Below are 14973 nucleotides of genomic sequence, written 5' to 3'. Positions count from 1 at the left end.
AATACACAATAGGATTTTTATTGATAATAGAGTTTCAAAAATACAGTTTTCTAGAAATACTGGTATGTGCAAGCAATCAAGATAAAAACCCAGAATAGATTACCCCGAATAGTGTTGAGATTTATGATTCATGACCAGCAGACATAGAAACAAGTTGTATAGCCTCACATTTTTGTGTATTGGAAGTGCACTGGCTAAGAATTCGGCTGCAGAAATCACTGGTATGAGAGCAGACCTTTTTTCTCTGGTGATGGATTTCAATCAGCCCAATGCTTTGTTTAAAAGTATTTTGTCCTTTCTGGAAGTTTCCCTGATAAATCATAATGATATTGGGAATAATCAAAGAACCATTTACGTGTGATGAACAAGGTCTGCATTTTTTGTAATAAAAACATGCGGGTATAAACATCCCAAGGATGGAAAATATTTTAAATGTGCATTCCTCATTTATTCAATCCAGCTGATGAAGGAGCTGTAGTGTTTATTCTTCCATAAGAGGGCATAGTGGTTCAAGGGGTAAGAGAGAGGCAACTATACTTAAGGACTTCCAATTTACTGCATTATGGAGGTCAATAAAAAATTATACTTAAACTGCTTGGTTAAATTTACACACATAAACCTTATAGTTTGTTATACTCAAAACTTACAACATATGTCTTGGGGTACTGGTAACTGTACATTGCAATTTACTGTACATAAACTTTACACTGATTTGTCAGAGATATTTAAAGTCGGAAATCACATACAGTAGAACATCTATCCCTGGTGTGACAAACTGCTTTCCCCTAATCAGACTTGGTGAGCTCAAGCTATTCAGGCACTGCTGATTTTACGTAAACCAAAAAATGCCAAAGATCTACCATTCTATGACATTCCTCTCTCAATTGCTTACTGTTGATTTAGGAGTTTGCTGTTAAGGTATCCTGAACTGATGCCACAATGGAAGATAACTGCCGCAGGCTACAGAAGCGTCAGAGAGCACTGTGGGTGGTACGAGAACAACACCCAGCTAAACCCGTCTCTCCTCCCTCGCCCTTACACCCCGCCCCACCCAAAGTTTGACTCCGACAAGATTTTCAGCAGCTGTGATGGTGGCACTTTGCTTCAATATGACAGTTAATGCAGCTCGTGCTTTTGGGGCAGGGCCCATGGGCTGGTTTCCTACCATGGTATTTTAACAAAAAAAAAATAACACTGCAATTCCTGCCACACAAGGGGGATTATGGGAAAGTCACACACAGTCGCAACAGTGTGGGTAGTGTGGGAGACACCGTTCACACAGGATTGAAACCCATTTTTTTTTTGTTCCTTTTTTTAGCTCTGGCTGTTGACCTGTTATTGTAACCTGCATTGAAAGACAAAAGCTTATGAAAATAGCCAAAACTGCCATTTAGACAACATACAATATGGATAGCGGTGAAATGATGAAAACTGAAATTCACATTTATAGCAAAACAACTTGTTCTCTGATTGAAGGAAAAAAACAAAAAAACTTGACCCATAGGATATGACGCGTCGATCAATAAGAGCACCATCCTTTTGTCCCGTCTGACGAAATAAGGCACTGAGTTCAAAGGCACTTGCGCTGGTGCGTCCCCCGTCCCCCTCCTGATTCCGGCAGCGCGGTAGGCCCGTGGCGGCCGTGGCGGTGCCCTCACAGGCAGGGGTACCGCGTCCAGCTGGGCAGGAGGCCCGTTTCGTTCGCCAGCTTCCAGTACCTCTCCCTCAGGATGAACGCGCCCGTTTTCGGCTGTCGCTGCCGGCTGAAGATGCCCTTCTTGTTCCCCACGACCCGAGTGATGGCTGCGAGGGAGAAAGCGACAGCTCTCGTGAGCGTACGTGTGTGCACTACTGAAGCTTAATGGATCTGAGACCAGTCCTCCTCTTAGCTAGTGAAAGGAGAAGTGCCAAAAAAATAAAATACACTGACCTCTACTGCCTGCCTTTTTTTAATATGAATATTTTTTTTTTTTCATGCTTCATCAGGCTGTGACCTAAATCTCCCTTGGGGCGGGCTGTGAGGCCACGCTGTTGGGGCTGTCACTACGGCAGACATCCCGCTATGGTAATTCGAGGAATATGTGAATGGCCGTCTCGCGCGCCGGCGGGGAGCCGTCGCCGGCCCAGCACGTAATTATGAATGCCGCCGCTGTGCCGCCTGGGTCTCAGCTGAACACAGCGCAACACCGCCAGCCTTAAATACCGGGACCGAACCGCACAACGCCCTGCTCCGGGAACGCCCGAGAAAGCATTGTGGGATAGAGGGGCGTGTCCACAAATGTCAATAATACCTTCCTGTTATTACCAGGGTAGGATTTGCGTACATAAGATTGCATAACGTTCAAATGGCCGTGGTCATTTTAGAAATTGCGGAAGCAGTACTTAATTATGTGAGGTGAAATCTGGTTTTAAGTTGTTACACACACTTTTTGGTAACAGCCGTTTTCTTATCACCGGCAATTTAATGAGATTGAATTGCTAGGGCAATTTCAGAGGAAACATCGGTCTTACTTTGCGCCGTCATGAAGTCGGCAAAGTTCCAGATGAGCTCGCCGATGACATACTCCTTCCTCTTCTGGTCAAACACGCGGTGATAATTCTCCAGGACAATTTTCTGGTACTCCTCTGTGAACATCATGGGCGGGTCCTGGCGGCAAAAAGAGCTGAGCATTTATCATCTTTCTGACCTAAATCGCCAGTCAACGCTTTAGGTTTTTATGTTTTAGCTCAGGTTCTCGTGTAAAACCAATTGCCTTTAAGCCAATGATTGCTTATTTCATTCATTCATGTTAATATAACAAGACAATTTGACTTGAAATGCATGGGTCTTCAGTTCAAAAATCCTTTATATCTGTGTGCTGTGCATCACATATGCATCTTATGTGTAGTGTATGAAGGAAAGATGGAAAGGTTTCCAGGCACTCACAGTGTGGAGCCCTGGAACAACATCAGCTCCATATTCGCTCTGAATGATGGGCTTCTGGTATTTGCTATACCAGTTCTCAAACTGGGTGTTCAGCTGAATGGGAATGACTTCCAGATGCCCAGGGTCATGGTACCAGGAGAAGTAGCTGTTCACACAAACGACGTCCACGTAGGGAGCCTGGAGTGCAAACAACACCAAACTAGTTATTTTCTCCCCCTCATCCAATAGATGCTACTGCAGAGCTATGGTTGCCGGAGGGCTGTGAAATTGCAGCCTGCATTAATGCTAATTTTGCACTTACATTGCTAACATTCCCGATATACAGCCTCATTTGGCAGAGTGTAATCTCAAGATAAAGCTGTAATGATCTATAATAAAGGCCAAGGTCATGTGGCTGATACTCTTAGTTAGAACGAAAGTATAGCACAGCACTACACAGTGCTTACACACAAGGAACTGGGATGAGAGGCAGGAAACCTGAACGAAGCAGTGCAAACTTGCACAGACCGGATCAGGGAAGTGCATTTTGCGTGTTGGAATGCTGCTCAAGTCCTTTCCTTTGGTGAAGCTTGTTTTTGAATGAGTCACATTTTTGTGCTCAAAGAGAACAGGTTTGTTGTAGTTTGCCAGCCAAGATACAGCACAGTGTACACTCACTGTAGAAGGAACTCAGCGATTTAGCCAGGCAAATGAAAATGTACGGCTCACAGCAGATGGAAAAGAATACCACTCTCACCCCTTTATCCCTGTCAAAGTTGCTATCGGTAATGAAGGTGACAGGCCGAGAAGAATCCAGAGACTTGGTGTGCGTAATCAACGTCCTAAAAACATAGGGAATTCATCACATTAAACAGCACAGAACTGGAACCGAATGGAGAACCACAACCATATGAAGTGTATTCTTAATTTACTTGATCATAAAATGAAGATTAGCTTTTTTTGTTGTTGATAAGATCAAATTCTTGTGTCATTCCTTGGTTTTATGCTGCTCTGCCCCCATCTTAAGTAACTGGTTGCGCCACCTGTTCGCCTCCCTCAGTAAGATCTTTCCAGGGCTACCCTAACCACATTCCAGCACCAACATGCTACAACTACACACCCAACACTCCATATCTCCACCATCAACCACAGCTAAACGAACAGGGCTAATCTACAACACGGGTATGCAAACAGAAAGTAAAGCCAGGCCTCCTATTATGTAGTTTAGTTACTGTATGTTAAAATGTAGTTTAGTTACTGTATGTTAAAATGTCACATCTAGGCAAGGGTATATAACAGCATGCATTAGGCACAGTGAAAATAAGCATTCAAGGACATGACTGAGAAAGTGCAACTTAAGAAAGTTCTGCTCAATGGTAGATTACATTCATGTTGTAAAGTACATAGACAGAAATGATAACACACAGCAGTATCTACCATTCAATGCATAAGCGTAATAAACATTTGCCTACGCTGATGTGCCATCTTACTTAAAGTATAATCCAGCAGGAGGCATCTCAGAAGCAGGTTCGTTGGCTACGGACCACATGACCACAGAGGCGTGGTTCTTGTCCCTCCTCACGAGCTCCTCCATCACCACCAGGTGGTGGGCAAGAGAAGCATTTCCAAAACTGCGACTGAGGGGATCACACACACACACACAAAAAATCAACATCCTCACATCTGCCGGACAGCTTCATTATAATACAGGTCATAGGACAAGCGCGACATATATAGATGCCGTTCTCCTTTTCAGTGGTCATCCATATAATGGCTGCAGTTGGCATGGGTAGCGTGTGAGCGCTGAGAGGCTGTTTGCTAGCCGTTAGCGGAAGCTAAAGCGGCGACGCGGCGGGCGGGCACCCCCTCACATGTCTTTGATGCCCACGCCGGGGCACTCGTCTATGACCACGATTCCGTGGCGGTCGCACATCTGCATGATCTCCTCGGCGTAGGGGTAGTGGCTCGTGCGGAAGGAGTTGGCCCCCAGCCACTTCAGCAGGTTGAAGTCCTTCACGATAAGCGGCCAGTCCAGGCCCTTCCCTCGAACCTGCCCAACACAGCAGCTCGTAAAAGGCCACTCACGCCCTGGGGAGTGTGGGTGTGACTGTTGACCCCGGTGTTCTAGTCAAATTGCCAAAACGCACTCTGTACACATGCCTACCCTAATAATCCCCTACACAGTTGATGACATCATCCCTTACATGAATAGCATGAGGCACCATGGTAACCATGAGACATGAAAGGGTCTATGGAGCCAATGAACAGTGAGAGAATCAAATGAGTTTACACTGACCTGCCTGGTTAAAGAAAAGTAATGGTATTCATAAATAAATTATAACTTATAAACTACAAGTTTTTTTTTCTCTACAGAATAAAATGTCTGCCAGATTAATTATATTGATTTATTGAACAATGTTATCAGTGGCATTAGTTTATTGTGTCTTTAGAGTGCTGAAAGGGACAAAGAGCAAGGCTGACTGGCACATTGGTAGGGCACTGAAACTCAATGAGGAAGACAATCAGGTGACCAGGGACTCAAAAACTGTGTACTGCTGCCCCCTGCTGGTACTCACATCAGAGTCCTCATGCTTGTTGACTCCGTGGAAGTAGAAGGGCTTGTTGTTGATGAGGAACTGAGTCTTGGTGACCTGGACTGTGCGGATGCCCACAGGAAGAGTATAGAAATCCTCATACTGCGAGCTGCCGTTCACTGCCTTCAATTGCACCTGGAACACAGGAATGTCACTCTTATCCATCCTGCTCCAGAGCCAGAATTAACCATTCCACAATTTAAAAAAAAAAAAAAATTGTAAATTCTGGAACGGTATACAACCTCAAACCATCCCATCAAGGTTGTGAAAGACAAGTAATACACAGACCTAACATGATATAGTATCATTTTAACAACTGCAAAAGCAGGTGTACCTCAAGAGAATACAGGTATCCCGGATTCACATGCATTAGGTAGGGCCACCACAGATTGACATCCACAATTTTGAGAATCCCAGACGACCCATTGGCAGTGGCCACGCAATGACCATCCTTGTCCATCAGCATCACCTTCACTGCTGGGTTCTGACTGCCCTTGACAGACACCTGGTAGTTTATTAGTCCTGGAAAAGGAGGAGGCAGCATTGGCACTCTGAAAAGTCAGATTCTAGGAGACCATTCCATGTAGTCCATCTGAAAAGCCAGGAGTCTTTCCAGAACATCTGTGTATTTTCATTATTAAGGATCAGGGGTACACACTCACCAATATTATCTGCAAAACTTGTCGCCACTGTGATGTCATCAATGTAAGCCTTCGGGGTAGTGTATAGTAGCACGGGTCGGTGTATTCCAGCATAATTAAAGAAGTCAAAATTTGTATTCTGCACAATATAGTTGGCTGGGTACCTGTTGATTAGCACAAAAAATATAATCACATTACAGTTTTGTATAAAACTATTTCGGCAACAAAATCTGGCAACTGCGCAAAAAAAAAAAAAAGAAAAATCTGAATGCATTCCGGTATCCTACAGTACTAACATTTCATAAGGCAAAGGGTTAAAGAGGGTACCTGTTGATTAGCACAAAGAAAATTAATCACATTTCAGTTTCTTAGAAAACTAATTTGCACTGCAATGATCTTTACCCATATATCCACTATCTTATCTGACAATGTTTGAAAAATCTGGTAACTGCAAAAAAAAAGGGAATACATTGCAGTGTCCTACATTACTAACATTTCGGAAAGCGAAGGGTTAAAGAGGGTTTAAAAAAAAAAAAAAAAAAAAAGGACCTTGACACAATTTGCTGAGTCACAATATAAAATGCTAACTTTGTGAGGTCGTCCATGTGCTGAATGGTGCCAGGAGGCAATGTTTGCAGGGTCAGTGTGTTGTTGACGGCGACGGTGATCCTGCAGGGAACGGTGGGGTCAGCTCGGAGCACGCTGCTGACATCCGCTTCGAACGGAAGGTGGCCCCCCTCGTGCTCAGCGACCATCTCCCCATTCACCCACTGGCAGGATCAGACGGGAAAGCAACGGTCACAGTCAGGGGGTGAGGTTCCAGTGCATCATACACGGTTAAAGAAAATGCAGCAAATTTTGTTTGACCTGACCGTGAACACGCCTATTTAATTAATCACCAAAAAAAAAAAAAAAAGCACAAGTGAAAAGGGTTGGGGAAGTTTTACGTTTTAACTGCTGTGCATTACAGTACTGCGTAAGAGACGCTATAATACATAACTTGAGACACTTTTCATTTTCCATTTCATCTAACAACAACTAAAACACAGCATTTCAACTAAAGATAAAAGAACCATTTCACATCCCTAGAGATTAGAAAGGCAGAAGTTCACACACCCTTTGATAAACCACATATTTTCACAGTTTTCTTTGTAATGCTTGTAATCATCCCTTTTTAAATGGGAAGTGTGGTCAATCGAGCACTACCGGTAAACTCTGATCCTCATCTTTTCAAGAAGGACTGACCACATGCAAGGACTGACCACATTTTCAGGGATTTTAAGCAGCACACCCATGCGCTCTTTCAGCAAACAACTTTGAAAGGGACACACAGCACTTGCTCTTTGTGGACTCCCAAAACCTGTTTAACCTTTTGCTGAAGAACTGAAGACAGAGTACCAAAACCTCTTTAGATTTTAGATGTAAAGGTGATTCAGGTATAAGTAGAAACTACTGTAAGAATGCAATATGGTTTTTTGCCTCTATTGTATCAATTTGTGATTTAACAAGTTCAGTAAATGTACAAGCAATAATAATGATCTTCATGGTGCCCAGCAACTGAAACCGGGATTTCCCACAATGCACAGGGCAGAAGGATGGAATACTTACAACCACAGAATAGTAGTGTGCACTTCCCACCCTAAGCACTATTCTCAGGCCCTCATCAGACACCCAGCGGGGAGGGACCAGCACCTCCCGCTCATACCACACCCAGCCAATGAAGTCCCTCAGTCGGGGCTCTTGAGTGATATCATTGAAGCTGGCAGGCACAGGCATGTCGATCACAGGACCTGTCTACATAAGAGATTGAAGGATTAGAGAAAATCAGTTTACAGTGGTGACAAAATGATAATGTGATTTCACAGAGAACCTATGCAGAATCGCTTTAGCTTGAATGATTCAAAGCAATATAACTAATCGTTTCTCTAGTTAACAGACCACCAAATGACCAGCATGTACAAATGTACAAAACAAAACCTGCTGAGTTGCAACCAACTTCATAGATTACGACAGGTGGGAAAATATACTACTGTAAATTTAGTTGTTTTCGGTAAAATTAATGTCAATACATATTGTAAAAAGAAAACATTTTTGAATAGATAACGTAAATATGCAATGCCGTATCTTCCTAAGCCAAAGTGCAAATGAGTTGAAACAAACTCTTAAGTTTGAAAGGACAAAAATGGGCATACATTTTTTTTTGGCTTATTAGTTTGAACACATTTACTTACAAGTATAATATTCACAAGCATTACAACACCTGAGTACGGTTCGTATCGACACAAAACTTAAGGTGGTACATGTTGGCCCTATTTAAGAAATAAAATCCAGGGCATTTGCACAAGATTGGTCAAAAAGTTGTGATGTTTCTGAATGCATCCCAAGCTGTTCTGTAAATACCAAATCGTAAACCTTGCATGACTTGCACGAGACTGGGAAGTTGAATGTCTATTATATGTCCTTCAATTAATTGAAACGCACAAACAACTCACTTCCTTTTCAGGTTTTAAAAAATACGTATGCCATCTTTAGATATTAATTTCATTGTTAGCTCTCACAGATCCCCAACATGAGTGAAGTGACATTCTTAGGGAAGAAGGACCGTTTCCTTTTTTCCCGTAGATTATATGGCTGATTTGGAAGTCGGTGGCTTTTGTAGGCAGATATGAGGACAAAGTAGGAGTGGAAATCTACGAATCAATAGCGATTTCCTTCTTGCCAATACTTTAGGACATTACATGCTTTAAATCTAGTTTTTTTAAATCAACACGAATAGGCTAATCTGCCACTGTTAGCTTCTTGGTATGCTAACACGATCTACTTCCTAGTTGTTTAATAAACGAGGGCGCTAGGTTAATAATAAACATTCTCATTCAATTAAACAAGCGAGGGGGCAGGTTAGAGGGCCAGTTGCTGTGGCAAGCTAACTCGTTGGGATAACGCTGGTTTATACATTAACTAGTAAACGATAAAAAGAAGGAATTGGTTGAGGCGTATTAAATTCACGGTAACATTGTAGCTGGAGCATGACTTACAACATGCATGCGTCAGGACTTTTCCCAACTGTACTCTGCAAGCTAGCCTATTTACTCAGGGTTAAAATACAGTAGTCATCAAGCTAACTAACGTTAAATCTCCTAAGCAAATTATCTAGCTTGTTTGTAGCTTGACACGGAGAATACAGTTCAATGCTTTAGTTTTCGTCGCGATAGTGGCACTTGGTTGTTACCTGTGCCAAGGGACTCTTGAACCATGCCTTTTCAAAGCCCAATTTCCTGTTCCGTGAAAAATCGGCCCTGAAGCTCCACAATCCATTCAGTTCTTTAATTTCCCGTGACATCGACTCCCGAGGATAAAGAATTCCGCCGTCTAATGCGCGACATACATTCCATATTGTAGAAATGCAAATAAAATTGGCGAATACTAGCTTTCGCATCTTCTCCATCTCAGCCTTTGCAAAATCCCGCAAAGCAAGACAGCCAGTTAACTTGAAAAGTCACATGACAACCGACCTAGGTCACATGATTGAGTGTCATCTGCAAGCAGCCTGGTCTGTTTTTTAAATTTACGTATGCGTAGAATTACGGTTACTGTAAGATGACATAAGGACTAGGACAAGACCAGTTAGTGTAAGGTCACAAAAATCGGAAAAAGGAAATATGCCGAGTGGAACTGGGCTAAGCAAAAAAGTTTGCTTTGGTCTACAGTTTTAAGGGGAACCACAGAAACATTTCCTAGCCTACACCCCAGCAGGATGCATATTTCTAAAATCCTTGATCCTTGACTCACCATTAATTTGTGGTTATTAATGACGTGTATTGATATTTTTGTGAGAGGATATAAATGATTTAATTTAATGTCCTAAGCTGGCGTGCAAATGAAGTGGAATCGACAGATTTTTGAGCGTTGCACTAGCCAATAATGGTTATTAAGAATCAATATATACAAATCAAAACCATTTCAACTACAATGAGGTACTGGACAAAATGTTAATTATGATGCATTAGGAAAGCTGTATAATTTTTTTTATCAAGTTAATGAAATATTGGTCAAAAATCAAAATGATTTAGGGGTTAGTGAAGTGTATTAAGTTAAATAGTCTCTGCATGTTTTATAAGGAATGCCTCACTTTTGTCAATATGGATTCCATTTGGATGGAAAAAAGGCGTTTCTTATTATTTTTATATCTGAATTGATAATGGGTGGTAGCTAGAACACTGAGTGGAGTCTTTGTTTTGTTTCAACATGAGTGTAATTACAGTGTTCATGTGATAAGGCATTGAAGAATGAGATAATTTCAGATATTATTCTAAGAAATAGTGGTGCAAAAAGTGGCCAAAATTGTTTGTAAAATTCTGATGGAGATCCATCAGTTCATGGCAATTTATTGATATACATGTGGGAAAGTGTTTTTCTAAGTTCTTCTGAATAGAGTGACTTTTCTAGGTTATTTCATTGGGGTTTGAGTAGCTTAGGTATGGAGACATTTCTCCAAAAGCCTTTATCATCTTCTAATGTGGTGTTGTGATCAGGCATGTAAAGGTCAGAATAAAAACGTGCATGTGTTGTTAAGTTAAATTGGGTTTTGGGATGTGTTGCCAGGTGTCTCTAGAACATACAGTGCTATGAAAAAGTATTTGACTCCTTCCTGATGTCCTCTTATTTCCCTTGATTGTGGAATAGTGTGCTTGCAGGAACTTTGTGGTGACTACTTAACTCTGATAGTAAGGTTCTGTGTGAGTGAGGTTTAGATTCAAGGCTGGTGACAATAAAGCCTGGCTGTGTTAAATCAGCTGAATCTAATTATTAATTAAATTCGGTAATTGGTTGATTGAGTAACTAAGGGGGTTTACTTTTCAGACTTATTGCATATTTGGCACAGTGTGACAAATATGCAATAAAAGAGGAAATCAGGATGGGGGCAAATACTTTTTCATGGCACTATACATGATTAATGAATTTTCTGTAGCTTGTTTTTACATTTTTACATTACATTACATTACAGGCATTTGGCAGACGCTCTTATCCAGAGCGACGTACAACAAAGTGTATAACCATAACCAGGAACAAGTATGACGAAACCCCTAGATAGAAGTCCAAGTACAGGGAACAACCGCATAGTTCAACCTGGACCCTGGTGGTTAAACTGATTAACACTAACAACAAGAACGGCAACAACGCAATCTATGGAAAAATAAAAATAAATAAAAATACAAGTAGTCATTAAGACTGGCGCATCAACTAAGTCACCTATTAAACAGCTGCCTAGTTACAACCCTAAGTTTAGTCATTTACAGGGGGGGAAGGGAGGGATGGGGAGAGGTGCAGCCTGAAGAGGTGGGTCTTCAGTCGTCGTTTGAAATGGGTCACAGTCTCAGCTGTTCTGACCTCCACAGGGAGGTCATTCCACCATCGTGGGGCCAGAACAGACAGGAGACGTGTTCTGGAAGTGCAGGTGCGAAGAGGGGGAGGTGTTTTAATATATTTGGTAGTATTTTTCCAGTCTTGTTTCAATATCAACGTATTGCTGTTGTAGTCTTATGAGGGCAAATTCTGTTTCTTTATTGATATGTTGTTCAGTTCATGTTTGGCCCTTAGTAGCCTAGTTCTTTTAGAATTGAGTCATTAGGCCAAGAGGTCCAATGTCTTCACCTCCTTTTACAGGTTGTTTTCTATTATTGTTTCTTTTATCTTTTTGTGAAGAGAAGGCAATTATTTTTCCTCTCATCACTACTTTTGCAGTGATGATTCTATGAATGTGAGTTCAGCGCACGCATGGTGTGGCTTTAGAATGTAATGAATGGCTGGATCTGTATTCTATGTGTAATGGAATTACTGACAAAAAGAAATCTATAACCAAGCATGATTTATGATATGATATTGCCTGTTATTCACTTTGTGAAGTCTCCAGATATCTTTCAGTCCATAATCTGACATGTATTGTTTGATTATGGATGAGGAGTGATGGGGTTTATATGTTGAAGCTAGGATTGAGTGGTCTAAATATGGGTTAAGGACTCTATTAAAGTCACCAGTCAGGATCGTGTGAGAGTTGGGAAAATTGGACAGGTCTGATGAGAAATGTGTATGGAGGAATGCAGGAGTCCGTTTTAGACTTCAAACATTTGCTGCTTTCATGTCATCTTTGGTGGCAGTGCTGCCATCATTTATGAAACAACTGCCCATCAAATCAGTAATGATTGTTTTATGGGATTACGGTGTGTTTTTACTGATTAGAAAGGCGACACCATTTTTTTTTGTTGCAGTTGTAAGTAGCATGGTAAGCCTGGGCAGTCCACTTAACTGTGAGTTTCCAAAACTCCTCTGCCTATGTGAGATGGGTTTCCTGTTCTGAACAGATGTCGGATTTAAGTTTTTAGAAGTGTCTGATACTTTTGTCCTTTTTGCTGGGGAGCTGATTCCGCTTTTGTTCTATGAAGTGAATTTCACTAAAAGTGCCATATGTACAATGTACCAGGTTTGGGTGTTGAAATTTACAACGCGCACCAGGGATAGGCAGCGAAGGGGGGCTAGGAATAGGGTGACAGTGATGGGTAGGAGAAATGAACGAAACCAGAGTTACCCAAGGCCAGGAAAAGTTTGTGTAACATGTCAGTACCAGGGGCCCCCTCATCAAGGCACCAAGCCCAAACAGAGGCTGGGGCGGGGGTTTAGCTGCTGCAGAGCCCCCGGCTCTACACACAGGGTTGACCCTCCAGAAAATCTCCACATAAAAAAGGGGAATTCAAGAGAGATAGATGTAACAGAAATAGAAATATTAGAACAGTAGGGTCCCGTCCCGTGGGATTGAACATCTGGATTTGGATGTGGATCTCCCTTGGCAATGTGCACTGTGCACACAAGGTAGGCTGTGTGGTATCTCATACGTGCTTCTGTTGGAGCTCGCTGGAGTCTTTTAAATTTGGTTCAAATGTACAATGTAGCTGAACGGAAGGGATCACTTGAGCATTGAGTGTGTACTTGGTTCCCTTTAGGAGATCAATGTTGCCTGCCATCCTCTCAAGTAAGTAACATATGATATTTTTCTGAATGTGAACAGCAAAGCTGTTTAGCTATTTCATTGGGACAGTCTTAGATCAGGCATTGCTTTTTCATATGTCTACCGGCACCTCTCTAAAGGTGATTTCTGTTACCAGGGCATATTTGGCAACTTATATCTGCTATAATGCTAATTGTTTATGACTTATCTATGATGTCCCATCAAAAGTGATTTATTGGATAGCATTTTATTGACTGAAGTAAAACTACAGTCCAGGGTTTGTATAGCCTCACTTACTCATTGTGTATGCCTCATGTTTTTCATTGAAAAGGCATTGTGTCCAAAGTAGCTAGATTCTACACCAGTGCAAATTGGACTGGTATTCATTAATCATCACTTTATTTGTAATCTTGTATTTTAAAACCAAAAACATGTGTTTTGTTGAACACAGTTTATATGTTGAGTCAAAAAACCTCCAAATCAAGGTAGCTTTTACAGTGGCTGCTTCCTACACATCATCTTGGGCTTTCAAGATGTCAAGTTGCCTGATTTTTGAAGACGCAATTCCCAAGTTTCAACACTAGGTAGAGCTGCTCCCTTAAGTACACAATTTGACAAAATTCCAACTGTCCCTTATTGAATAGGCATTGGTAACGAGAGCATAACATTCTGCTCCAGGGTCAGACATTATAAAGCCTCATTTCAGCTGTAAAAAGAAAGAAAAACCTCAGACTCTTACAACACAACTGGGGGGATTACATTCTAAATGAGGTCACTGAATCTAACCCAAACAAAATGAGGTCATTGAGATATTGGTGGGGGTTAAAACTAATTTCCTGTCCAAATAATTTCCCATGTCTCCTTGGAAAATGTCAAATGAGGGGCATGTATATGTATCTATATAGCATATTTTATTAGTTCAGTATGTTACAAAATTTAATTATGATCATTTAAAATTAAATGTCTTCCTCACTAAAGGTATAGTTCAGAATAAAGAATTCTAAAACCTGGAATATCCATAGCCTTGAAGTTTTCTTTTGATTTTTTGAGTCTCTTTAATTTACATGAACTAGGTCCCGTGAGGATGAACGGAAGACTTTATGTAACATCCGTGCATCACCAAAATGCTTACTCCAGTGAAAATACAAGAGTAACAAGTTAGGATATTAATTATGCATTGTACAAGACTTCCAGAGTAAATGACACACATTGTTTAAGGTTCAGTTGGTCAAATTCAGCTGTTTTGATTGTTACTTGGGGGTATCTGTAGCTGTACACCTGGAGGTTGTGATGTTGTGAAAGTAGTCTGGTAGGCCCTACTCTTGTCACGCCATTGGTGCGTCACATTGAAACACTGCAAACCTGCTTAAAAATGCATGTTACAGACCAAAGGGGACGGTAAGTGGTGCCCAGCTAGGCTGAGAGTGCTGAGAAAAGAAGTTTCAAATGTTTTGCTGTTTACTGGCCGTACAAAAAGCACAGTAGTTTTAAAAGTGCCGAACTAAGGTGAGCTGTATGCTCACCATATAGGCTACACGGACTTCAACTCACAAAATACTGCATGACCCACTTTTTTGCATCCTGAAGTAATTTACTTGGGGTCTACTTGAAGCTTAGTTTTTGCCAGTATCCCCATTTGGGCAATTCGATTTTTAGTTGAAACTGTGGAAATGAAATAAGTGGAAAGAGGTCATGTTTGGTGATCCCATTAGAAGCTTGTGAGGGTAAGCACTGCACCCCACCCAAACAGTCTTCACAAGACTTACCTCCACTACTTGTCAGCAGCCTTACTCAGCATTTCTCCCTGTAGTTGGAAACGGCCAATCGGCACTC

General features: G+C 41.5%; 1 protein-coding gene across 1 annotated transcript; it reads right to left on the bottom strand.

Moving 5' to 3' along the window:
• Window positions 1-2: 2 nt before the first annotated feature.
• gusb (glucuronidase, beta) lies at window positions 3-9663 on the bottom strand. Its single transcript, XM_064352236.1, has 12 exons — window positions 9370-9663; window positions 7749-7934; window positions 6729-6910; window positions 6162-6304; window positions 5834-6021; window positions 5482-5634; window positions 4777-4955; window positions 4396-4542; window positions 3663-3747; window positions 2927-3103; window positions 2512-2647; window positions 3-1803 (listed from the first exon to the last, which is right to left on the bottom strand). Exons 1-12 carry the CDS (start codon window positions 9583-9585, stop codon window positions 1655-1657), a joined length of 1941 nt encoding a protein of 646 aa, XP_064208306.1. The 5' UTR covers window positions 9586-9663; the 3' UTR covers window positions 3-1654.
• Between the last annotated feature and the right edge of the window lie 5310 nt (window positions 9664-14973).

This window comes from Anguilla rostrata, chromosome 9 (assembly GCF_018555375.3).
Source record: "Anguilla rostrata isolate EN2019 chromosome 9, ASM1855537v3, whole genome shotgun sequence".
Classification (NCBI taxonomy): Eukaryota; Metazoa; Chordata; class Actinopteri; order Anguilliformes; family Anguillidae; genus Anguilla; species Anguilla rostrata.
Note: the sequence above shows the minus strand (reverse complement) of the source record. Positions and strands in the feature narration are given on the sequence as shown.